Consider the following 27,137-nt stretch of genomic DNA (forward strand, 5'->3'; position numbering starts at 1 on the left):
ATGTCAGGTTGTCAGATCCCAGGGAACTGGAGTTACAGATAGTTGTTAGCTGCCATGTGGTTGCTGGGAATTGAACCTGGGTTCTCTGGAAGGGCAGCCAGAGCTCTTAACCACCGAGCCATCTCTCCAGCCCCTGATGCACACCTTTAATCCCAGCACTGGGAAGGCAGAGGCAGGCTGATTTCCAAGTTTGAGGCCAACCTGGTCTACAAAGTGAGTTCTAGGACAACCAGGGCTACTCAAAGAAACCCTGTCTCGAAAAAGCAAAAGAAAAAAAGAAAGAGAAAATGTCTATGTTCTCTGAAGGTTGGATAAATAAGTGCATGAAACCAATAGTAGAGAAATTAACAGTAAGGAATATGCATTTCTTAAATACAGGGAAAATGATGAAGTTTTTATAGTTTTCTAAGTTATGGAAAGGAATAGAGACTTGACATTTTTAGAGAGGAGGAATGGAATGCATATTAAATAAAAGTTTGTTTGATTACACAAAGTCAGATAACCTGTCCTTTGTCTCTGTGGCCCAAATATGGAGCCTAGTCTCCTCTATGAGAAAATCCAGTGTCCTGATTTGGGGCAGAGAAGGGGACTTCCAAAGATGAAGAAATTCCTTTGTTTGTTAATGAAGGCTTCCTCTATGGATGGAGATTTCTCTTATAAAAAGATGGCTTTTCAGAGCTATGTATGTGTCTGAATTTTTTTTTTGTAACCAAATAGAAATATTCCAAAGAAGTTGATATGGGGGTATGATATTTTTGTCTCCCACATTCTTTCAAGGGCCAAGTAGCTCCTTCTTTCCTGTCTTTTTTTCACTTCTTTGTCATATATCATATTTCTCATTTGAAAAAAAATAAAATGTTGGTTTTTTTTTTTTTTTTTTTTTTTGAGACATGTCTCATGTAACCCAGGCTGCCCTCAAACTCACCAGATTTAGCTGAGACTGATCTTGAACTATTGATCTCTTTGCATCTACTTTCTGTTTTTTTCTCATAAAGAAAATGTTCTATGCCAGTCAGTGGCAGTGCATGCCTTTAATCCTAGCACTCAGGAGGCAAGGTAGACAGATCTCTGAGTTTGAGGCCAGCCAACTCTATAGATCGAGTTCCAAGACCGCCAGGCCTACACAGAAATCCTGTCTCAAAAAAAAAAAAAAAAAAAAAAAAAAAAAAAAAAAAAAAAGACAAAAAATAAAATAGAAAGAAAATGTCCTATTAGCTAGGTGTGGTGGCAAATGCCTTTAATTCTAGCTAGCAGGAAGCAGAGGCAGGTGGATCTCTGAATTTGAGGACAGCCAGACATAGGGAGCCCCTGTTTTGAAAAACAAAAAACAAAAAAACAAAAAAAGGAAAAAAGAAAATTGTTCTATTAATGGAATTAAGTAGTAGGCATCTGATCAAAGAATGGACTTTTTAACTCTTATTTATACATGCATGTTAATAACAGAAGAAAAATCATTTTTGTTGTATAAGACTACTTGTTAGAGTTAACGAGTATCTACTATCTACTTTTATCTGACTAGGAACTACTTTTAACTCCAAGAAAAAACTAGAAGCACAATGGGAGATGACAGTGAGTGGTTGAAACTGCCAGTTGATCAGAAATGTGAACATAAGGTAAGACTTCTAGAACTTAAATTTTATTGTCATTAACTTGTTTTGTCAGCAGTTAAACTATTACCTTACTTAGAATGTAGAACATTGATAACATGTTATTTTATGTCAGAAATAATTCAAATTCTTCACAGTGCCTGCCCTGAGGAGATTTCTACCAGTGTCCAGAACAGAAACTACAAGTGGCTAGAATACTGAGCTGAGGGATAATAAATGAATCTAAACACACTTTATTCTATCTACACAGCTTCTTTTTTGTTCTCATACTTAGCTCCTCTCTGTCCCCTTTTCTGCTCTCTCATTATTCTACCTAGTTCCTTCCATTTTTGCCCTCATCTTTGTTCTTCTAAATCAATTCCTCAAGTGCTGTGGGGGGAACCTGTATATATATACACAAGCAGTAATTCTTTGGCAATGCAATGTAAGGCTTGAAGTTTTTCAGGGTCGCAGAGAGAGGTGATAAGGATCCACACATAAAGCAATAATTGTCAGATTCTAATTACAACCCAAAAGGGGAGTGACTAAAGGGGAGTTCTCTGGTAGGGTCAACTAAAGGCTAAGATCAATTAGGGAATTCTAAAAAGTTATTTATGTGCTCAAACTATAATCTAGAAATGGCTAGGTAAAGTGTTAGGAGTCTATATATGTCAGTATAAGTCACTAGTAAAGTAAAACTGTCTTTTACTCTTAGGCTCCTCCCCTCTCAGGGCAGGGACATATGCTCAGTTGCTAAGCAACCTATGTCAGAGCATGTAGCATTTGGTTAGTAAAAGCTTGGAGTGATTGCTAAGAAGGAAATCTAGGAATAGCACCTGGCTGAGGAGGATTAAAACTTAATTTGCACAAGAAATGAAGCTTGACACCTATCATCTGCCTGTCCTTGTCAGAAATCTCCATTGGTCAGTGGGAAATAACTACCTTAACTCAGTAATTAGCAACATCATCCCAGGAATGTGAGCAGTAAATCTCTTAAATTAGGGTCTTGTGTAAATAACCGGAGTAAAGATAAGGAGTTGAGGATTTAATTGCTAGTGGTTCTTTTCTCTATCTGTGGGTGAGATGAGCTAATGTTTATCTACCTGCATTTGTCCTTGGATAAAAAGGTATCATCTTAGCTGAAATACTTTTGTCCAGAGAGTGGCCCTAGTCAGATGTTATGTTAATGAAAAATAAACACAGCTGGGAAAAGTTATCCAATTACCCTGAAAGTATAGAGAAAGTTGTGCCCGTCAGATTGAGTTGCAGTCATGAGATTACATGTACACATAATATGGAAATGCACGGTAAATGGGGGGAATCATAGCTATTATTGCACAAGAAGTTTACAACAAGAGAGCCAATTCATTCAAAAGGCAGTAATTCCATAAAGCCTTGTGTGATGGTTTCCTCTAACAGAACTCTTAGTTCTGATAGGTTGACCTTCTGAACTAGATACTCCCATGGTCTTTTGCTACCAGCAGCTCTCAATAGAAATAGGAGTCTCCTACCTAAGTACTTGAGAGTTTGAGGCTGGAGAATGAGGAGTTTAAGGCCAGCCTTGGTTGGTTACATAGCAAATTCTAGGCCAGCCTTGGCTATATGACCCTATCTTAGAAAAACAGGAAGATGGTTCAGTAAATAAAAACACTTGGTGTTCCAGCCTGATGACCTAAGTTCTAAACCCAAACTCCATGCAAAAAGTTGGGTGCAGTGACTTGCAAATATAGTCCCAGTACCCGACTGTTAGATGGGAGATGGAGAGAGAAATCTTCCAGGAGCTCTCAGGCCAGTTAGCCTGGAATATGCACTGCAAAAACAAGAGAGACTCTGCTTCACAAACAGGGTAGAAGGAAAGAAACTACTCCTACAAGTTGTCTTGTGATCTTCACACATACACCCTGGCACATGTGTACTCTTACTTGAACAAGCACTCCATATACCACACGTATACACACACCCCACAAACACAAAACAGGTGTCTCTAGCTTAAAAAAAATTTCCCTTTAATCCCAGCACTAGGAAGCAGAGGCATTCAGATCTGAGTTCAGGGCCTGTATGGTCTACAGAGTAAGTTCCAGGGCAACTAGGGATACAAAGAGAAACCCTATCATTGGGGGAAAAAAAAAATTGGGGGGGGGAGTGGTGCGTCTCTGGAAACAGTTCAAAAAAGGAAAGAAAGAAAAAAAAGTGTATTATTAGTGAAGAGGGGGAAAAGTGTATCTTTAAAAAGTGGCAAGTTATGCTGGGCGGTGGTGGTACACACCTTAAATCCCAGCACTCGGGAGGCAGAGGCAGGTGAATCTCAGTTTGAGTTCAGCTTGGTTCATAAAGTGAGTTCTAGGATGGCCAGGGCTACAAAGAGAAACCCTATCTTAGAAGAAAAAAACAAGTGGTAAGTTGGGTAGCTTTTTCATTAGCATAGTTTATTTTATGGAAACCGCTTTCTGCATTTGCAGTCTGGTTTGGCCCTGGATATTTAGCATATTTTAGATTCTCTGGTTTATATAATGTATATTCCAGTATCTACCCTCTGAGGCTTGCCATCTTTTAATTACGGATAATTTTAAGCTTCAATAGATAATTTCTGATTCATATCATTATCAGTTATCTTTTTCAATTATTTCATTTTCCCTAACTATACCTGTGGTTTCTTTTATTTATATTTATATTTATTTATTTAATTTAGAGATAAGATTTGGCTATATAGCTGAGTCAGCCTTCCTGCCTCAGTTTTCTGAATTCTTGAATTATAGGTATGATTCACCATGCCTGTCTACCAGTTTGTAGAGAATTCCATTTTCTTTCTTACAAATTTCTACTTAAAATGAACAGGTTAGTTGTTTGCCCTTTCTTTTTTGAGACAGTTTCCCTACATAGCCCTTTCTGTCCTGGAACTGACTGGCTGTGTAGCCCAGGCTGGCCTTGATCTCACAGAGATCCACCTGCCTCTGCCTCCTGAGTGCTGGGACTACATGCGTGTACTACTATGCCTGGCTGTTTTACTTTTTAAATAGTTCTTTTAATTAAAGTTTAGGGTTTTAGTTTTGTCTTTAGATGCTTAAAAGCAGAGTTGGAGAGATGGCTTGGTGGGTAAAAGAGCTTGCTGGTTTCAGAAGTCCTGAGTCTGTTTTTTTGGTTTTTTGCTGGTCTTGAACTCACAGAGATCCGACTGGCTCTGCCTCCAGAGTGCTGGGATTAAAGGTGTGCACCACCGCCACCGCCACCGCCACCGCCCAGCTCTGAGTTTGGTTCTTTTTCTTTTCTTTTCTTTTTTTTTTTAAGACTTATTTATTTATTATGTACACAGAAGAGGGCGCCAGATCTCATTACAGATGGTTGTGAGCCACCATGTGGGTGCTGGGAATTGAACTCAGGACCTCTGGAAGAACAGTCGGTGCTCTTAACCTCTGAGCCATCTCTCCAGCCCTGAGTTTGGTTCTTAACACCTATATCAGGTGGCTCTCAATCACTGTAACTCCAGCTCCAAGGAATCTGATGTCATCTTCTGGCCTCCATGACACCTGCATACACATGTGCCTATATACTCAAGACAGACAGACACACACATACACACACATACACACACACACAAATAATAAAAGTAAAAATCTTTAAAAAATAACTAAATACTTAAAAGCATTTTGTAATAGGTTAAGCAATTTTCTGTCCTTAGAAGAGTTCTTTTCTGAGGGCTGGAGAGATGGCTCAGCAGTTAAGAACACTGACTGCTCTTCCAGAGGTCCTGAGTTCAGTTCCCAACAACCACATGGTGGCTCACAATTATTCGTAGTGAGATCTGATGGCCTCTTCTGGCATAAAGTTGTATGTGCAGATAGAGCACTCATATGCATAAAATAAATAAATCTTTAAAAAGAAAAGTTCTTTTCTATGAAAATAACACCTGCTTCAAAATACATTTAAGCAAATATATATCTTCTGTTTTCCAATCATATATTGTATCATTTCTCTCTCTGATCTAATGTAGTATTAAGGAGAAATACCTAATTGATTATTAATGTCTAAAATGCAAATTTGGTTGTTCCACAGTCTAACTTGTTGCTTATATTCCCCAAATCATTTCTGTTATTGTTCTGAGAATAAGCAGAATCTTTCATTTGATCTCATCAGTCCTGTATGAGCTGGCTCTTTCAAATCCTTACTAGCTCATTTTATATTATGTTCCTTTTTTCTTTCTTTCTGTCTTTTCCTCTCTCTTTCCCTTCTTAAGATAGATCTCACGTAGCCTAGAATTGCCTCATACTCTGCATGTAGTTGAAAATGACCTTGAGTTTTTGAGCCTCCTTGCTTGGTATTAGAGGCATGCTCCAGTGCTTCAGGTTTTATGTGGTGCTGGGTATTGAATCCAGGGCTTTGTGCATGCCAGGGAAGCACTGTACCAACTTAGCTACATTCCTAGCCCTAGGAATAATGCTGAACATGCTTATATAATCCCAGCATTTGAAAAATAGTGGCAATAGCTGCACGTGGTGACTCAGACCTTTAACCTCATCAGAGGCAGATGGATCTCTGTGAGTTCAAGGCTAGCCTGGTGTAGATAGTGAGATCTAGGCCATCCAGAGTTGAATGGTAAGACCCTGTCTCAAAAAAAGAAAAAAGAAAGAAAAGGTAGCAGCAAGAAGTTTGTCAGTTCAAGGATAACCTTGGCTATGTAGGGAAACCTTATCTAAATTTTGTTTTGTTTTTGTTTTTGTTTTTTGAGACAGGGTTTCTCTGTATAGCCCTGGCTGTTCTAGAATTTGCTCTGTAGCCCAGGCTGGCCTCAAACTCAGAGATTTACCTGCCTCTGCCTCCTGAGTACTGGAATTAAAGGCATACACCAACCACTGCCCAGCCCTGGATAAACTTTTTAATGCCAAGACAAAATGAGGCTTTTATTCTATACATTTTCATATTGCCATGTCCCTTCTTTGTAGAACTTAACAGTATTAATTTTAAGCTTATTTGTGTGATTGTGTATTACTTATAAAGGACTCCAGCACTTGAGAGAACAACCTAAAGAACTTATTTTCAAAGGAATCAAGCTGTGGTTCCTGGCCCCATTCACTTGGGCAGAGCATGATGGCAGTAGGAACATAGAGTAGAGGAGCTTCTCACCTCAGAGCAGTTAGAAAGCAGAAAATGAGAGTACACAAAGGGGCCAGGGCAAGGCATAACACTCCCAGACTAAACTTGCAGTGACACTTCCTCCAGCTAGGCCCTACCTACTAAAGTTTCCATAACCTCCCAAAATAGTTCTATTATCTGGAGTCCTAGTAGTCAACACATAAGCCTGGGAAAGACATTCCAGTCCAACCATAATGGATTGCTCTTTTCTTTCTCTACTGCTGGAGTTTAAACCCCACATAGGTTGAGGTTGTATTAGCTTTTATGTATTAAAATACCTAGTAAGTAAATTAATAATAATATACATTCTCAATAGAGGTGTCTGAAATTCAGTAATTAAATAATAGCAAGTTACTGATTACAATTTGATAGTATAAAGCTGACTAATAATTATACAAATAATACCTCATATATTGGAGAGTGGGCAGTTCCATTATGGTGATTTATGATCTTTCAGTTATCATATCTTTCTATTAGTAATAATACTTGAATATAAATTGGGAAATATTTGTAATAAATTGAGAGTTGTATTTTATTTTACTTTTTTTAATTTGGTTTTTCAAGACAAGTTTTCTCTGTAACAAACAGTCTTGGCTGTCCTGGAACTCACTTTGTAGACCAGGCTGGCCTTTAATTCACAGGGATCCTCCTGCCTCTGCCAATTGCTAAGATTAAAGGCATGCACCACCACTGCTCAGCTGTATTTTATTTTTAAATTAAAAAAAAAATTATGTGTGTGTCTGTACCGCATATATGGAAGTCAGGGGACAACTTTGAGAAAGTTCTCTCAGATGAACACAGAAATTAAACTAAGGTCATCAGACTTTCACAGCAAGTATCCTTACTCACTGAGCCACCTCTTTGGCCTTGATGTGGATTTTTAGATAGCCTTGGCAAAACATTCTAAGTTTATTGAAGCTGGGCATGGTGGCACATGCCTTTGATCCCAGCGCTAGGGAGGCAGAGACAGGTGCATCTCTCCGAGTTCAAGGACAGCCTGGTTGGTCTACAAAGTGAGTTCAAGAGAGAGACCATGTTTCAAAAAAGAAAAAAAATTGTTTATTGACTACTCTTTTTTTTTTTTTTTGAAAATTGTCTGAATTTCTTAAACTCCTTTCTTTTTTCCTGTTATGAGGTATTTTGTTTAAATTTTCTGGCATGGAATATTCTTTTACTTCTTCTCCAGATTATTATTGAATAATATCATTAACCTAGTTTTAAAACGCTAATTTTCTTTTAGCTGTGGAAAGCAAGATTAAGTGGGTATGAAGAGGCCCTGAAGATCTTCCAGAAAATAAAGGATGAAAAAAACCCAGAATGGTCCAAATACTTAGGATTAATCAAAAAATTTGTCACTGATTCCAATGCAGTGGTTCAGTTGAAAGGACTGGAAGCCGCACTTGTCTATGTTGAAAATGCCCATGTTGCAGGGAAGTAAGTACATTCTTTTCTAATATTCTGTAAACATCTCTGTTTAGTGCTACATAGATAAATGTATGCATATTTATATAGCCTCTATTATAGTTTTAAAATATGCTAATAGTCTTTCATTGTCTTTAATTAGTCTGAATGGTACATGAAACCTCTGAAGTAGAATAAAGGTTTATCTCCATGTGCGTGGGTACATGTGGGAATCAGAGGAAATTTGTGGGAGTCAGTTCTTTCTCTGACCACTATGTAAGTCCCAGAGATTGAACTGATGTCTGCAGGTTTGGCAACAGATGTCATTACATGCTGAGCCATCTAGCTGGCCCTGTTTGTCCTCTTGAGCTTTTTAGGTGAAAATTATTCAAAACTAAAGCAACCTTAGTAACTTTTAAAAGTAGTTACTGTGAGGTCATCGCAAAGGAAGTGTCATAGCTTCACTGAAGACAACTGGGCATATTGAAAAACTTCTCTTAAAACTTAGAATCACTGGGCTAGAGAGATGCCTCAGTGATTAAGAGCATTGACTGCTCTTCCAGAGGACCTGAGTTCAATTTCCAGCACCCAAATGGCAGCTCACAAACTCCAAGATCTGACACCCTCACACAGATGTACGTGCAGGCAAAACACCAATGCACATAAAATAAAAATAAATATTAAAAAAAAAAAAAAATAAAAAAACCCAAACTTATAATTACCTTCCCCCCCCCAAGGTCTTCTGTCTCTTGGGGTAGTGAATTCTAATTTGTATTTCCTGGCCTAATTGTCTTCAACTATGGATGATGCAAGTTTTCATTCACTCACTTTCCTGTACTTTATTAACTTGATTTTTCTAAGTCTAGTCTTTGTCATCTGTTTGAAAGAACTTCCGTATACAAATAGTTGAGACCTTTAATTTTACAAGAAAGATATGTTTACTTCAAAGACATCAGTGTACATCATCAGTTTGACAGTTTGGTTAACTATAACCAATCTTAATAAAATGGTTGCATTTTTCTTTTCATATTAGAAACTGCTTTTTTGACATGCTCCCTATAGTCCTAACCTCTTGCTCCCAGAATTACAGGTTTTATTTAATTTACAAGGTGCTCAGTGCAGTAAAGTTACTACTAAGAAGTTGAGGAGTCTTTCCTTATTAAAGATATAACCTCCCCCATCATACGAATAAATTTTCTTGTCTTAAAAATGTCTAAAATAACTTATATTTGAAAAAGCAAGCATTCTGCAATACTGCTTTATAAAGTGTATGTTTGTATACCCACATGTAAGACAGGCACACATTACTCTAAAGAAGGTCAGCAAGGATAGATATAGTTTCTCTGCATCATAAGATTGCAAAGAATGTCTGGGCAGTCGTGGCTCACACTTTTTTTGTTTGTTTGTTTGTTTGTTTGTTTGTTTTTGAGACAGGGTTTCTCTGTGTAGCTTTGGAGCTTTTCCTGGTAGAACTCACTTTGTAGCCCAGGCTGGCCTTGAACTCACAGAGATCCGCCTGCTCTGCCTCCGCCTCCCAAGTGCTGGGACTAAAGGAGTGCGCCACCACCACCCGGCTGTGGCTCACACTCTTAAATGCCATCATTCAGGAGGCAGAGGTAAGTGGATCTCTGTGAGTTTGAGGACAGCCAGAGTTGTTACACAGAGAAACCCTGTCTCAAAAAAATAAAAACAAAACAAAACAAAAGATTGCAAGGAACATTTAGGGAAAATTTCCTATTTGAATTTTCTATACTTACAAAATGAAATTATAGTGAAGCATGTGTTTTGTGGATTGTTTAAGGCTTATCTCTTTTTACTTAAACGTCCTTGTGTGTGGCATTTACAGAACCACGGGAGAAGTTGTATCAGGTGTTGTAAGTAAAGTCTTCAACCAACCTAAAGCCAAAGCCAAGGAGTTGGGCATAGAGATTTGCCTCATGTATATAGAGATTGAAAAAGGAGAGTCTGTACAAGAAGAGCTCTTAAAGGGTCTGGATAATAAGAACCCCAAGATCATAGTGGCCTGTACAGAGACACTGAGGAAAGCCTTAAGGTAAGACTTTTGTGTTTCAGTTCTTGAAGTATGCTGACTGAATTTGAGTTCCAGGTTTAAACAGTAATGGAGATTGTTAAACTTGTAATTTCAGCCTTCAAGCATGTTGTTTGGTTATTTTCTTTAAATTCTTTCCTACTGAAGGTGAGCAGAGAACATTTCTTTTCTATCTGAGTGTTGGACCCCAAAGTTTAGGGTCTCAAGAACCCAGACTCCAGTCCAGATGATGCAATAGCAAGAGGTTTTTATTTAAGCTTCTATGTAGAAGGGCAAACTCTTGCTCCTAAGAGCAAGAGCCATATCTTACTGCAGCCCCATGAAGGCTTTTAAAGGAAAAACCCACAAAACCTATAAGATTACAATTCCCATACAATTTCGTTTCACAAGATCATGGTCTGGTTACAGAGTGATCACAGAGGGGGTACAGTTACGTCAATAGGTACATTCTTCCTGAAACCTCAAGGGGGGGGTATCAGGGCAGGAGTGGAGTTTACACAAAGGTCACAGTGGTCCTTCCTGGAACACCTGCAACTATCCCAGTCACAGTTGAGCACATCTCTTAACAGAAATCTTTTTACATTGTTACATGGTTGCAGGGGAGATTGAACAAAGGCTAAGTCAGGTTGCCCTTGGAACTAGATTTTTAGTTTCTTATTTCCTGGTGCTTGAAGTTTCTCCTTTCCTGAGGCTTGGGGGTGTAAGCCTGAAGGGCTAGGGTCTTTCACTGAGAATTGGCTTTTTTGTAGAAAAGCATTCCTAAGCCAGGCGGTGGTGGCTCACACCTTTAATCCCAGCACTCAGGAGGCAGAGGCGGGCAGATCTCTCTGTGAGTTCGAGGCCAGCTTGGGCTGCAGAGTAAGTTCCAGGAAAGGCACAAAGCTGTAGCAGGAATCTTAAAAGCTCTCATTAATTAAATCAAACCTGAGCCAGGTTTTGGGGTGAACTGGAAGATCAGAGCACCAGAACAAGCCACAGCTACCTCACCTTGCCGGATCCTCAGCTGGTCTTGTTTCCTCAGACTGGAGGCCTCTGAGTCCTCATCCAGAATGGGTCTCAGCTGAATTGCTGGTCAAAAACCTGAAAGCTTAACCAGCCCAAATGCTTCTAGTTTCTGGTCCTCACTTTCTACCACCACTCCCTGGGATTAAAGACTCACTTTCTGGGATTAAAGGCATGTGTCACCATGCCTGGCCTTTTCACAGAGATCCAGAGGGATTTCTACCTCTGTAGTGCTAGGATTAAAGGTGTGAGTGCCACCATTTTCTAGCCTCTGTATCTAGTGGCTGTCTGTTCTCTGACCCCAGATAAATTTATTAGGGTGCACAATATTTTGGGGAACACAATACCACCACACAAAGCTATACAGAGAAACCCTGTCTCGAAAAATCATTTAAAAAAAAAAAAGAAAAGAAAAGCATTCCTTATATATGTAAGCAGTTTTCTTTTGCTAGCTTCAACAATAGACTTACGTTAGCTAGAAAGACATAGTTGTTTGGCTGGAGTATACCTTTGTTTTGAGTCCTTTTTGGTATATGCTATGTGTTCAGTCCTAGAATTCTTACTCAACATTGAAGTTCTTTATACATTAACTGCCCTTTCAGAGACAAGTGGCTAAGATTTAGTGGAACCTCTGATTTTGGTAAATCAGTAATTCTGATTAAGTAGACTCTGGGTCATCCTCCTCTTCAGTGGGAGTGCAGACATTCTGCCACTTAGTAACATCCCAAATCCAGGCAGTTCTTCAGTCAGCCCTGTCTCCCATTCCAGTGTTAGCTACAGAACGCAGCAGCACTAATGAAATCTTAGAATGAAGATCATTCCTTTGCAACTCTTGTAATTTGATTTATGACTCACATCTTGGAGACAGTGTTGCCTTAACATGTGTCCCGTCCCGTCCCCCCCCCCAGACAGGGTTTCTCTGTGTAGCTTTGAGCCTTTCCTGGAACTTGCTTTGGAGACCAGGCTGGCCTCGAACTCACAGAGATCCGCCTGCCTCTGCCTCCCGAGTGCTGGGATAAAGGCATGCGCCACCACCGCCTGGCAACATGTTTATTTTATGTGAAAGTATCGGCATTCTTGAGTTTTGTTAAGCTATCCTTGATTTATGTTCTCTTTTTGTCTAATTTCTAATATTCTTTTATAAAATGTTACTTTTATCTAGATTTTGTGTGATAAAGTTTCCTTTTTTAAATTAAATTTTATTTGTTACTGCATGTGTATATGATGCATGACTGGGAGTGCAGTGCTCGAGTGCCAGGGGACAACTTTAGGAGTCAGTTCTCAGGTCAGGCCAGTGCTTTACACCCGCTGATCCACCTTGCTGTTCCAGTCAACGTTTCTTGATTTCTACTCTCTTTTATGGTATAGTAGGCGTGTGGAGTTTTTCCCTTGGGTTTGTTTTGTCTTTGAGACAGGGTTTCAAAAACCCTGTAGCCCAAGCTGGCTTTGACTCATGGCATTTCTTCTACCTCTGTCTTTGAAGTGCCAAGATAACAAGCATAAGCCACCATACCTGGCATCTTGTGTCTTTATAGATAGTAAATAATTGTCTCAATTTTGCCATTTTAGAAATTTATCAAATTAGGCCACAAGCACTACTCTAGATATTGCCAGCCTGCCCTCAACTGTGTGCTCAATAAAATGTTCTTTCTTTAAAAAAAAAAAAAAGATAGAGAGATAGATAGATAGAAAAAGAAATTTAATGAATTTACAGACTCTGTTTGTACCAGTAGATGTATTGTTCTAATTTTTTTATGTGTTTTGTCTGCATGTATGTATGTATGTATACTATGTATATCATACTGCAATTTTCTGCCTTTAAATTAAGAAATTCTGTATAGTCTATTATATACTATATTAATTTTACCTTTAAACTGACTAGGAGAATCAAGATAGGAAAGAATACATTACATTTATCATCTTTATAAAGTCATTATCTGTGCTGTCTATATAGTGATTATTATTTTCAGTGTCTAGGGAAAAAAATCTGGGAACTCCCATATCCTAGGAAAGCATACCACTAGCATTATCCTTATTGATGATGATCTGTAGTCTACCTTTATAATTGTCTTCTTCCTAATTTCAGAATGTGAGGGTAGCTCTTTAGAACTTAGAGGCTAAACTGAATTCTAGGTGCCATAGTCTCCTAAAAGATATCATTAGTGACAGCTTTAGGAGGCAAAAAACATTGTCATTCTTACGACAGACTTACAGAAGCTTTTTTTAACTTTTAAACTTTTATTCATTCATTCATTCATTCATTTTTTAGTGTTTTGATCAAGGACTCAGGTAGTTCCTGCTTGCCTGAAACTTACTATGTAGCTGAGGATAACCATAAACTCCTGATCCTCCTCCTCCTACCTCTCAAGTTCTAAAATTACAGGTGTTTGCTAAGATACCTAACTTTTTTCTGTAATGTTTACTATCAAAATTAGATTTTGTTTTGTTCATGTATCTATTTTCCATGTGGACTTGCTTCATCTCTTTTATTCTATCTTTTAAAAATAAGTCATGATAGCGACACAAAGAAGTATTAAATGAACCCATTATGGTGTATTTCTTTTGTTTGTTTGTTTCCCAGTGGTACTGAGAATTGTACCTAGGACTTCACATATTAGACAAGTATTTTACCACTGAAATACATTCCCATCCCAAAAGTAGTAATGTAAGGAAGCATCTACCTACCATTGTCTGTCCTGTAGGAATATGTCAGATATCCTGAGTATTAGGTTCTTCAGGCACCAAGTTAAATAATTCTCAAACAAAATGATTTAAGAGCACTATAATTTCTCATTTGTCCTTTAGTTTTGTAGATCAGCTAAACCAATATAAAAATGTCCATTTCTAATAATGTAAAGTGGCTGTGTTTGTTTGTTTGTGGGTTTGGGGCTAGAGAAATGGCTCAGTGGTGAGGAGAACTTGGTCCTCTTGCCGAAGACAGATTCAATGCACCCATATGGTGTCTTACAGCTATCCATAATTCCAGTTCTAGGGAATCTGATCCTCTTTTGTGACATCTTTAGGCACTAGACACACACATGGTACAAATTTTATATGCAGACAAAACACTCATACACATAAAAATAAAATAAATCTGAAAGAATGATTTTGTTTGTTTTGTTCTCCATTTTGAAACTGGCCTAGGAATTTCTATATAGCCCAAACTGGCCTCAGATTCTTGATCTTCCTGTTAACATATGATTACAGGTATAAGCCACCACACTTGGTTTATAAAGTCCATTTCGAGGAAATCTTAGAGATTTAGTTTATTTTCCTGTTATGATAGCTACAAAATGTACCCAGATGCCTTGTTGAAAATCACTTTCTGGGAAAAGGATTACACAATTCAATCTGTAGTATGCTGTATTAGCTATTGTTGAGCAAATTTGTTACATTTGTGCAAGTGAGATAAATTACACACATGAGTTAATAGTATATTTTAACTAGTTATAGTAAGTACTATGTGAAGTTCTAGCACTCAGGTTACTGCAAGAGAAGAATCACCAAAAGTGCCATGGGCTTTCGAGAGACCCTTTCTTAAAAACTAAAAGAATGAAAGGCCCCAAATATACTTGAATCCTACTACTCATTCTGAAATTCAGTATTTTATAACTTCATCTATAACTGAATCCTTCCTGTTCCCAAATTTGCTATTCATAAATGTTAAAAATAAGATCAGGTGGGTGGTGGTGATGGCATACGCCTTTAATCCCAGTGCTTGGGAAGCAGAGGCAGGCAGATCTCTGTGAGTTCAGGGCCAGCCTGGTCTACAGATCAAGTTCCAGAACAGCCAGGGCTACACAGAGAAACCCTGTTTTCAAAATTAAAAAAACCCAAAAACCCAGAAAGCTAATACTAGAACTGAGTATGTTGGTATATGTCTCTGATCATGGATCATGTGTTTGAGGCTAGCCTGGGCTATATAGCAACACTCAATCTCAACACTAATATTGGTCAATTAGGAGCTTACAGTAGGTTAAATATGCTATCTTACAAAATAAAGTCACAATGCAGAGGTTTTCCCATTAGGGGAAAAATTGAATTAAAGAGTTAAATTGAAAAGAGGTTGTCTTAGTTACTTTGCTTTTTTGAAGAGACACCTTACTAAGTCAACTTCTAAAAGAAAACATTAAATGGGGGCTTACTTATAGTTTTATGTATATTTATATGGTGAGTCCATTGTCATCATGGTGGGGAGCAAGGCAAGCATGGAGAAAGATTTGGGGGAAGGGGCCCCAGTGACACACTTTCTGCCGAGCCATTCTTAGTCAAACCACCACAGAGGTACATTATGGTAGTTGAAAAGAGTGAAATATTCGTTGCCATAACTCAATCTGTTGGGTTGAGTAAACTTTTTCTTGTTTTCTTTGAAGTCCATCTTGTCAGAAAGCGTAAAAAAAAAAAAGATTATATTGTTAAACTGTATGGCTGTAGCTTTTTTTTTTTTTTTTTTTTTTTTTTTTTTTTTTTTTTTTTTTTTTTTTTTTTTTTTTTTTTTTTTTTTTTTTTTTTTTATTGCTTTTTGACGTAAACTTTCTTTGGTTATTAGAAAATTCATTTTAAAATGCTGATATTATTTTGGGCTCTAGACACTAGAATGATAGCTAAATATGTGTGTATATGTGGATATGGATGGATAGATAGGGAGATAGATGGTTGTGAATCTCATTTGTTTAGGAAATTTAACCTATTAATATATGATTGATTTGTTTGTTTTGAGACAGGATCTCTTTACATAGCCCTGGCTGTCTTTGAACTCATTATATAGACCAGGTTAGCCTTAAACTCACAGAAATCCTCCTTTCTCTGCCTCTTGAGTTCTGGGACTTAAGACATTCGACAACATACCGGGTACAATATATGATTTGGAGCTATACAATGAAACATGGCATGTTGACAGTTTTCCCCCCAATTTCTCACTTATAGTGAATTTGGTTCCAAAATCATCTTACTTAAGCCAATTATTAAAGTGTTGCCAAAACTATTTGAATCTCGAGACAAGGCTGTTCGGGATGAAGCCAAACTGATTGCTGTCGAGATTTATCGATGGATTCGAGATGCCCTGAGACACCCATTACAAAATATAAATTCTGTCCAGGTAAGGCACAGATTTCTTTCATTTTTGCATAAGGTATATTTGCATAGAGATGTACTTCTTACTTGTAATGGTTGATATTCTATCCTTACACATAATTATTTTTTATTTTTAAGATTTAAATACATTAAATTCCTGAGCATAGACTTTTCTACTGTTACTGTCTATCTCTCTGTCTCTCTGTCTCTCTGCTAGGGAGGAAGTCCTGGGTCTTGCACATATTAGACAGAACTATGTTTTGTTTTGTTCTGTGTCTATGGAACATCTCCATCCCCTTTATCCCAGCCCTGCTAGTATTAAATCTATATCAGTTTAAAAGATTCCTTTATAATTCTGTTGAATAGCAGGTTTCACTTGCTTGGATGAAACAGTTATTTTTGGAGCTTTTTTTTTTTTTTTTAAATAATATAGCATATTTAATTCATAAACTAGTGATAATGTCTTAAAATAATGGATTTGGGGAGCTGAGGAGATGTTTCAGAGGTTAAGGGCATTTGCAGCTCTTGCAGAGGTAGCCCCTACATGGCTATTTAAAACTCTCTGTGATGCTAGTTCCAGGGAATCTTCTGGCCTCTGTACTGTGCACCAGACACACATGAAGTGCACTTGCATTCATAAAGGCAAAACACTCATACACATAAAAGATAACTTTAAAAAAAGGATTTTATTCTTAGTACTTAGATATAAATCTTCAGTGTGGTAAAGTCAGTTGATTTGACTTATGCTACAAAATACAGTTTATATTTGTCTTTTACCGGTTTCCCTATTAGTACCACATAAAAGAAAGTGAATCCCAATATATCAGTAAGTACAAGCATTATGTTCTCTAATAGTGGGATATAAATTTAAAATTTTTTAAGATACTCTGTTAATGCTTGCAGTTGAAAGAATTAGAAGAAGAATGGGTCAAGCTGCCAACAGGTGCTCCTAAACCAAGTCGGTTTCTGCGTTCCCAACAGGAACTAGAAGCTAAATTGGAACAGCAACAATCTGCTGGAGATGCAGAGGGCGGTAAGACAGTTTTAAACACAGTTGCTCTAAAAATTAGTGAGAAATAAAGTCTGAGTCATATGTGGTACTAAATAACTCCGGTCTCTTTTTGATAACAATTTCATCCTGGGAGCTGGGGAGATGGATCAGCCAGTGATCAAGAGCATTTATTGCTCTTCTAGAGGACCCAGGTTTGATTCCCACCACCCCCATGTGACTCACAGCTATCTGTAGTTCCATTTCCAGGGACTCCAACCCTCTCTTATGTTCTCCTTGGGCACTGTGTGCACTCAGTGCACAGACATACATTTAGGCAAGACACCCATGTGTATAAAATAAATTTTTAAAAACTTTTATCAGGAATATGAAACGATAACTGGTAAGTAAAACTGCTTATTTTGGTGTGTGTGTGTGTGTGTGTGTGTGTGTGTGTGTGTGTGTGTTGGCTAGGTACATTTATAGAAGCTAGAGGACAACCTTCATTTGGTCCTCACCTTTCCACTTTTTTTAAGTTATTATTTTTAAATTAATTTTTTGTTTAAGCTGTGTGTGTGTGTGTGTGTGTGTGTGTGTGTGTGTCTGTCTGTCTGTGTGTGTCTGTCCCTGAAAGTGTATGCCATGTGTGTTGGTACCATAAATGGGTGTTAGGTCCCGAATGGGGGGTGTAGTGAACTGAACTTGGGTCCTCTGCAAGAGCAGCAAGGATTCTAAACTGCTGAGCCATCTGTCCAGCAGCCCACCGGGTTTTAAGGCTTAGTCTCTTCAGCCAGGCAAGTGGCTCATGAGCTTCTCCTGTCTCAGCCTTCCATCTCCACGTAGGTGCTGAGATTGCAAGTGCTTGCACAACTGAGTCTGGCTCAGGTCATCAAGTTGATACAGCCATTGCTTTTGCCCACTGATCCATTTCCCTGGCTCAAAAAAAAAAAAGAATGTTAAGGTCTATTTTGTTTTTCTTTTGAAAGGTGGTGATGATGGTGATGAGGTACCACAGATAGATGCTTATGAGCTTTTGGAAGCAGTAGAGATCCTTTCCAAACTTCCCAAAGACTTTTATGACAAAATTGTAAGTAATGGTTAAGCTGCTTTATTTTATTTTAAATAATAACTTAGGTAAAATTAGAAAATGTTCTGCTGAGCCCTTGCTTGGTATACCTCCCCACTTTCTTCATATCTGTCTTCCTAGCATAGCAACTTAGTTGCTTCTTTTTTTTCCCTTCCCTTACTATTTTCTATATGCAATCATATTATGGCATTTAAAAACAAAACAACCAGAAATCAGAACGTTTTCACCTTTTTCCTCATTTATTCTATGGTTTTATCTTTAAGTATCTCCTATGTTCATCTCTTTTTGGGTGAATGGATGACTCAACACACAGAGGTGTTTGCTCCCAAGTCTGAGTGGAAAGAGAGAAGTGACTCCAAGTTCAAAGTCACCTTTGACCAAGATGTTGTGACTTTGTTTGTTTCAGAAAACTGTCCTGGTGGGCCTGCCTTATGCATTGTAGGGTGATTAGAAGCATGTGTGGCTTTTACCCACTAGACATCATTAGAGTCAGTAATACCATCCTCTAAATTTATGGCAATCAATGTCTCCAAACATTGCTAGATGTGCAAGAGAGACATAAGTATCCTCATTTAAATGAGAAACACGGTCCTACCTTTGTCACTACCATTTGCTCCTGTCTCCTCTCAATTGAATTTTATAATGTAATTAGAGGTATCATTTTTGAAAAGCGGAAAATTTCCCATATTGAAATGTAATCTAAATTCTTCAGTGGCTTCCATGAGTCTTAAGATGATGTCTAAAATGATCTTATAGCCATTCTTTCTCCTGTCTGGCACCTTGAAACCTCAATTTTACCTTTCACCCACATAGCTAATCATTGTCGGTTTCTATTTCAGACATGCTGTGTTTCTCTGGTAACATATAGATCACTGGTTTATTTATTTTTTTCAACCTTAACCTGTACTGTTCTTTCTTCTTATAATGTTTTTCTCTCAATATTTATCTAATAGGTCTCACACTAAGCATCTTTTTAGGGATCACATCTCACTATTTAAACTTCATTAAATCCTCTGAGTCAGCTGGGTGTGAAGGCACTTGTCTATAATTCCAGCACTGGGAAAACTCAAGTAGGATTGCAGATTCAAGCCAACCAGACTCTGTCTGGAGAAAAGAAAAGGAAAAAAAATTTTTTTTTGCTTTATAACATTTGTTTTAGTAGATAAGATCCCACTATGTGGCTCAGGCTGACTTTTTGATCCTCTTACATCTTCCGCCCAAACCAGCTTTACTAATTTTGATTAGCAAATATCTGACAAATTGAATTGAAGTGGATTATACCTATTGCAAGATAGTAAGTTTGTAATCTTCTTTGTATCCCATGTTCTTTCAAATAGTGGGCATTCAACTTGTTCAATGATTATTTGGTCTCTAGTGAAGCATATTCTCTTTAATAGATGTAAAACAGATAGACCAACATTATGTTCAAAAGCAAAAAACTAATACACCAGGTCAGAGCAGTATAGGTTGCTGGTTCTATGATTGTTTTTCTTTTGCCTTTTAAATTTTGTGAGATAGAGATTCCTTTTCTATAATTGTGCTGCTGTGAGGTGGACTAGAAATGATTGTTTTCTGTTTAATATCTATTTAACAAGAAGCCAAATGGAAAAACATGGCATTCTTTTTATGTTAGGACTATAAACATACATTTTATATGTGTAAAAATTCTATGAGCAAAATAGTCCTCATTAACTATGTTTGCAATTTTGTTTTTTAGCTGACTTGAAAAAATGTTTCTGAAACAAACAAAAAAAATTCAGGTCTTTAAATTGGTTGAGTATAAGAAATGGAATTTATTCTACTCTTTCTTATGTTCTACAGTGATTTATATTCTCTTTTCAGGAAGCAAAAAAGTGGCAAGAGAGAAAGGAAGCCCTGGAGGCTGTAGAAGTACTAGTGAAAAAACCCAAACTGGAAGCAGGCGATTATGCAGATTTAGTCAAAGCCTTAAAGAAGGTAATGGGAGGAGCTTCAGCACTGGTATCTTAACAAACAGGCCCCTGAAATTCTCTGTTAGTAATTCAGTGAGGTTTTGTTTTGTCTTGTCTTTTAAATCACAAAACTATTGTCATTTAAGGAGCATTAGTAATAATATTTCAGTCAGAGACTTCTATATATTTTTTTAAGAATTTAAAAATCTTACTGTCCTGTGTTACAGAAATTGGTTTTATCTTAACACTTTGAATTTAATATGGCATTGTTAGCTTCTATTAAATAGCAAAGAAAATAGGATCTTGCTATATAGAGCCAAGTTTTATAGTTCTATAATTTTATAAGGTGAGCTGTTTAATTAAGATATATTTAATTATGCAAATACTAAGTATGAAGTATTTTGTTATGTAGTGAATGACACCAGACTATAGTGTATCAGAATGCCAAACAAAATGTGGGGAACTCCTCACTAAATTTTCACCTACTGGTTAATGTTTCACCTGTTTTTTTATTCCTCGTGAAAACATCTCATTAATTGATTTTTGTTGGTGGTTGTTCAGGAGACAAGGTCTCACTATGTAACCTTGGCTGTCCTAGAGCTTGTTTTGTTGACCAGGCTGGACTGGACTCAACATAGATCTACCTGCCTGTCTGCCTCGACAGTGGTGGGATTAAAGGCTTAAACCACAGTACCCAGCTATCAGATTCCTGTCTTGAAGAGCCACCAACTCAGATTAATTAAAAGGGAATTGCCTATGATGAAAAGAGCCGTTCAACAGACCTAAATTCTAGGAAGAAAGAATGGGAAAGAGAGGTAGAAGGCACTGAGAAAAGAAAATGAGATTGAATATTCTTTTCTCTCTCTCTCTCTCTCTCTCTCTCTCTCTCTCTCTCTCTCTCTCTCTCTCTCTCTCTCTTTCCTTTTGGTATTTTTGGGCATCAAACTCTGAGTCTTGTTGAGTATGCTGTACCACTGAGCTACAGCCCCATCCCGTGAGTTTGGATTTGAGTAGACATGGAAAAATTTGTGAGAGGCCTAGGTAGCAGTAAAAACTACTTTCCTTGTTGGGTGTGGTGCACACACCTTTAATCTCAGCACTTGGGAGGCAGAGGCAGGCAGATCTCTGTGAGTTTGAGGCCAGCCTGATCTGTACATAGTGAGTTCCAGGACAGCCAGAGCTACATGGCTTTTTTGAGACAAAAAACAAAACCCTTTCCTACTTTAGATGAAGGGAATAGAGAAAATAGTCAGAGGCTGCAAAGAAATGAAAATAAAGTTGCTGTTAAAATATTTATGACATTTAAATATTTATAGTTGATTTTATGTGCACCTACAAATAGACAAATTTGAATGCGTATTATGTTAACTTCACAATGACATAGCAAAAACTACAGTGATAAAATAGAAGAGTAAGATGCACACTTATTCCTCTTCCCTCTGTTGATAATTCCTTTTCTTTATCCTTCCTAAATCATGTAATCCTACTACATTTCCATTTTTCTTTCATGTAAATGGGAAGAATTACTCATTTTGAAATTCCTTATGGTATTTCTAAAAACAAGGTCATTCCCACCCCCGCCCCCGCCTCCCATACACAAAATAAGGTTATTTTATTTTTAAAATAAGGTGTCTCTGTAGCCCAAGCTACACTGGAACTGATCATGTAGTCCAGGCTGGCTTCACACTCATGGTGATCCTCTTGCCTTAGCCTCCTGAGTACTGAAATTTAATACACACACACACACACACACACACACACACACACACACACACACACATTTTTTCAAGACATAGTTTCTCTGTGTAATTTTGGTGTCTGTCCTGGATCTCATCAGTAGACCAGGCTGGCTCTGAACTCACAGAGATCCACCTGGCCCACTTCCCAATTGCTGGGATTAAAGGCGTGTACCACTGCCTGGCCCTAAAAAAAATATTAAGATTGTCTGAGCGACTGTGTCTAGTTATGAACATGTATTTTTCAACCTTCAGATTTAGATTTATAGTATTTTATTATATAATCTCCAGATTTTTATATATGCTCCTGGTTTTGTTGGGGGTCTTTTGTTGTGTTTGGTTTGTTTATTTATTTCTTATGTTTTATCACATGCCACACATTCTGGCTTCCAACTTACTATGTAGTGGAGTATAACCTAGAGCTCCTAGAACTTCTGGTCCTACCTTCATCTAAGTGTTGGAGTTGTAGGCATGTGTTGCACAAATCCTAATTGGTCTTAATAAAAACCTGGAGCCAAATATCCAGATGAAAGCTGAAAGATCAGAGAAGCAAAGCAAGCCACAGCCACCAAATCTTAACTCACCAAATCCTCAGCCTGAAAGAGCATCTGCAAGAGGTCCTATCTCTTCCTGCCTTATAGTCCTTTCTCTGCCCAGCCATATCACTTCCTGTCTCAACCTTCCTAGTACTGAGATTAAAGGTGTGTGCCACCACTCCCTGACCTCTGTGGTTAATTCTGTGACTGGTTCTGTCCTCTGATCTTCAGACAAGTTGTATTTATTCAAAATATGACATTTCCCCTTTTTTGTCTAAAATAATGAAAGGTTATAACTAATATAAACAAAACTATATACAATAAGTACAATAACTATATACAATATATACAGCCAAGAATTACATTAACAATGTTCAGTCCATTAACATATGCCAGATTCAGAGAAAATACTCCATTATTTATCCTATTTTGGTGAGTCTAAAGTGTTATACCTAATTCACTTTCTATACTAACTTGTGTTACCAACTGAAAACTGTCTTTTGATGTCTTTCAAACTTAAACATTTTACTCCTTTTTAGTGACTTTCTTTTCTAAATTTGTTAACAAGGAAAACTATAACTAGTCTTCAACTCCCTCAGAGACCCAAGAAGGAAATAATATTACCTAAGAAAAGGGAAAGTGCAGGCAAGCAACTTCCAAAAAATGTGAGAAATGACAGAAACTGCTGGCTGCCTGGACAGTCACCATGGATTCCTTTCCAATGTTAGGGCATTCAACTTCAGCCTACAGGCTTAGCATATCGGACAGACTTTTCTGTGAAGCAGGATATTTTAAAGGGCTGTCCTACCTTGTTTTGGCAAGGTTTAGCAGTCCTTTCTTATGTGTTCTGCCTGTCCATTTGGACAGCATACTGTCAGCAGTCGAGGCAAGGACATTTTCTTGCCCAGTGGCTATCTTCTACCACAAAGAAAGTAAACTCCATAACGAGTTTCTTCAATGCCTATCATCTTCTCTGAAGTAGATTGGTGCTGCCAGAAGCAGACGTCTCATTGTCATTTAAAAAAAAAAACCAAAGAAGCCATGTTATTAAAACATCTTAAATGCCATAGTCTGTAATCTCTGAAGTGTCAGAAGACAACATAACTAAAATATATGTGTTTGACCTTAAAAACATACCTAACATGACTATAGGTTTGATTGTAATGACTAACTAGCAACTTGCATTTCTTTATTATCCTAAATAGTTTGTAATAATAACTTTATAACTTCCAAGGACTAGCAATTTGCATTACATTATTAAATGAGATGTGTAGGTACAATATCTTGAACAAGATTAGAAATGTATGTACAGAATGTTCTGACAAAAATTATCTCAAACTTTTTTTTGGTTTTTCGAGACAGGGTTTCTCTGTGAAGCTTTGTGCTTTTCCTGGAACTCGCTTTGGAGACCAGGCTGGCCTCGAACTCACAGAGATCCGCCTGCCTCTGCCTCCCGAGTGCTGGGATTAAAGGCGTTCGCCACCACCGCCCAGCTCAAACCCTGTATCAATAAACAAAGATCCATATCAACATAAAATATTTAAAACTAGTAGTTGCTTTTTAAGTAGATTCAGTAATCTATCTTTTTAATCTTACTTATCATATCCATATTCTCCCCTCCCCCACTTTTTTTTCAGAGTAGATTCAATAATCTACCTTTTATCTTATCATATCTGGCAACCACATCTGGTTAGGCCCCCAGTCCCATCCCTTCTCATCTTGTATGTCTGAGACAAGGTCTCACTCTGTAGACCAGACTGGCCTAGAACTCAGAAACATCTATCTCCCTCTGCCTCTATCTCCCTAGTGCTGGTATTAAAGCCATACCACCAAGCCTGGTCTTACTATTTTTTGACACATTTGCTGGTTAGTTTCATTCATTGATTTTTCTTCTTTTTTAGCAGCATATTTTTTTCAACTAGTATTGAATAGTGGCTTACATTACTAGTTAAACATAGATAGTAGTAGGCTGGACATGGTGAGGCAGGTAGATTTCTGTGAGTTTAAGACTAGCCTAGTCTACATAGTGAGTTCTAGTGTAACTCACATAGTGAGATCCTGTCTCAGAAATAAATGAGACTAGGATAAGTACTTACAAGAACATAGCATTGTAACATTGTAGGTCCAGGTAATAAGAGAAGCAATAACACTTTATTTTTTGAGATCATGATTTTGCTATGTTGCCAAGACTGGTCTAGAATTCTTAGACTCATGTAATCCTCCAACCTCAACCTCCTGAGTAGCTCAGACTGCAGGCACACCTGGCCAGCACTTTTAATTACAGAATAAAAAAACATACATTTAAATTGGAGTTTTGAGCTAATCTTTTTCTGTTCTAATTCAAAAGCCACTGAGACTAATCACTTGAGTTTTCCTCATTTGTCAAGTAAATGTCCTCCATATATACTTCAAAAAGGAAAAACAAAAACAAAACAACAACAACAAAAACTCCACAGTTCTTTCTTTACCATCTCCACTTCCATTTTCCACTTGAAATAAATACTAAGTTTTTTTTCCAGACAGAGTCTCACTATGCAACTCATTCTTCTGGGCTGGGCTGGGCTGGCTTTGAACGCAGTGAGCGCTCTCTCTCTCTCTGCCCCTCTGCCCCTCTCCCTCCCTCTTTGTTTTTAGATTTGTTTTATGTATATGACTGTTTTACCATATATATGTATATGTACATAACTTACTTGCCTAGTGCCTGTGGAAGTTAGAAGAGGGTGTTAGAGCCTCTGAAACTGGAGTTATAAATGTTTGTGAACCACCATGTGAGTGCTAGGAACTGAACCCACCATTTGGATCCTCTGCAACAAATGCTCTTGACCACTAAGCTAGCTCTTTCAGTACTCTTTCGTTTGTTTGCTTGCTTGCTTGCTTGCTTGCTTTTTAGAGACAGGGTTTCATTGTACAGCACTGGCTGTCCTGGAACTGACTCTGTAGACCAGACTGGCCTCGAACTCACAGAGATCCACCTGCCTCTGCCTCCCGAGTGCTGGGATCAAAGGTGTGTGCTGCCACTGCCCAGCTCATTCAGCACTCTTGAATCCTGGATTTACAGGCATGTGCCATTTCCAGCTCAAGGATTTTCACTATATTCCATTAAGGTCATGAATATCGGATTGGAGAGAGAGCTCAGCAGTTAAGAGCACATGTTGCCCTTACAGAGGACCCACCTGGGTTCAATTCCCAGCAACCACATGGTGACTCACAACTGTCTGTAATTCCAGTTCTAGGGGATTCAAAGTCCTCCCCTGACTTCCTCAGGCACTAGGAATGCACATGATGCGTACACATAGAGGTAGGGAAAACGTTCATATACTAGGATTAAAGACATGTGCACTTCCACCCAGCCTGTGCTTCCATCTCTTATATAAAGAAAATAGAGCAGGGTGGTAGTGGGCATTCCTTTAATCCTAGGACTTGGGAGGCAGAGGCAGGTGGATCTCTGTGAGTTCAAGTCCAGCCTGGTTTTAGGATAGCCGGGACTACACAGAGAAACCCTGTCTCAAAAAAGAAAGAGAGAGACAGAGAGAGAGAGAGACAGAGAGAGAGAGAGAGAGAGAGAAAATGGTGTTGCCATATAATATTGGTTTAGAGATAGAACAAAAATAATGAATTTTTTTTTCAAAGGCTATGAGATCTGTAGATTTAAATCCCCACTTTTTTTGCTAGCTGGTGACCTGGAGCAAGTTAATCTGTTTCATTTTTGAAATTTCCCAAATTAAGCTAGTAATACCTACTTTATTCAATTCTGATTAAAAATTAAATGTATAAAGCATTACATAGCATTTCCAAAATTGTGGCACTGAATTAATTTTTAATAAATGTTAATATTTTTTAATTTTTCACTTCTTAGGGAATGTAAGTGCCATCTATTAGTATGATATGTGTTTTGTATATTAGAGATTGTTTAATACAGAGACTCAAAAGTGAAGCATTCTTGTTTATGGAACTAAGGAACTAGATAAAAGTCAAAGCAGTTGCTTCTACTGGGAAAAAGGGTGGAAAACATAGCAGGGATTTGTGGGCACTTTAAAGTAAAACAGCATTGCCAGGCGATGGTGGCGCACGCCTTTAATCCCAGCACTAAGGAGGCAGAGCCAGGTGGATCTCTGTGAGTTCAAGGCCAGCCTGGGCTACAGAGTAAGTTCCGGGAAAGGCACAAAGCTACTCAGAGAAACCCTGTCTCAAAAAGAAAAAGAAAAAAAAAAAAAGAAAGACAAAGACAAAAAAAGTAAAACAGCATTTTAACACCAATTGAGATAGGCAGTTTATTATGGTAAACTCTTACCATGAAGGAGCCCAGTCATTACTGTTTTGCTGAACTGATGCATACCTGTGAATTTAGTTAAGTGTTGGGTCTTAGGGTTGTAGGAAGGCAGTAATATAAACTGCTAAAGGAGAGTCTTCTAGGAGAAATGAAAGAAAAACTCAGTCACTTATGTGACTAAATGGTTGCTGCAAGGCCAGAAACTCCACTACAGGAATGGTTACAATAGGAATTGCAATTTAGAGTCCTGCTGGACTTGATAGTGCCTACAGCATTTTCCACTGGTGCTTCCTTGGTTATAAATATTACAGAGCTATTACCTCGTTTCTTTCAGAAACGTTTGTTTGGTT

The 27,137-nt window shown here is 37.9% G+C and overlaps 1 protein-coding gene across 4 annotated transcripts in view; it reads left to right on the top strand.

Moving 5' to 3' along the window:
• Nucleotides 1–27,137, top strand: part of Ckap5 (cytoskeleton associated protein 5) — a 113,603-nt gene that overhangs the window by 25,902 nt on the left and 60,564 nt on the right. For all 4 annotated transcript variants that reach the window (XM_028878914.2, XM_028878918.2, XM_028878916.2 and 1 more), the window contains exons 2-8: nucleotides 1,520–1,613; nucleotides 7,954–8,147; nucleotides 9,961–10,167; nucleotides 16,093–16,264; nucleotides 17,143–17,272; nucleotides 18,214–18,314; nucleotides 20,157–20,270. In XM_028878914.2, the coding sequence (XP_028734747.1) occupies nucleotides 1,557–1,613; nucleotides 7,954–8,147; nucleotides 9,961–10,167; nucleotides 16,093–16,264; nucleotides 17,143–17,272; nucleotides 18,214–18,314; nucleotides 20,157–20,270 (975 nt within the window). In that variant the 5' untranslated portion in view covers nucleotides 1,520–1,556. The remainder of the gene's footprint in view (nucleotides 1–1,519; nucleotides 1,614–7,953; nucleotides 8,148–9,960; nucleotides 10,168–16,092; nucleotides 16,265–17,142; nucleotides 17,273–18,213; nucleotides 18,315–20,156; nucleotides 20,271–27,137) is intronic.

Source organism: Peromyscus leucopus, chromosome 4, assembly GCF_004664715.2.
Source record: "Peromyscus leucopus breed LL Stock chromosome 4, UCI_PerLeu_2.1, whole genome shotgun sequence".
Taxonomy (NCBI): domain Eukaryota; kingdom Metazoa; phylum Chordata; class Mammalia; order Rodentia; family Cricetidae; genus Peromyscus; species Peromyscus leucopus.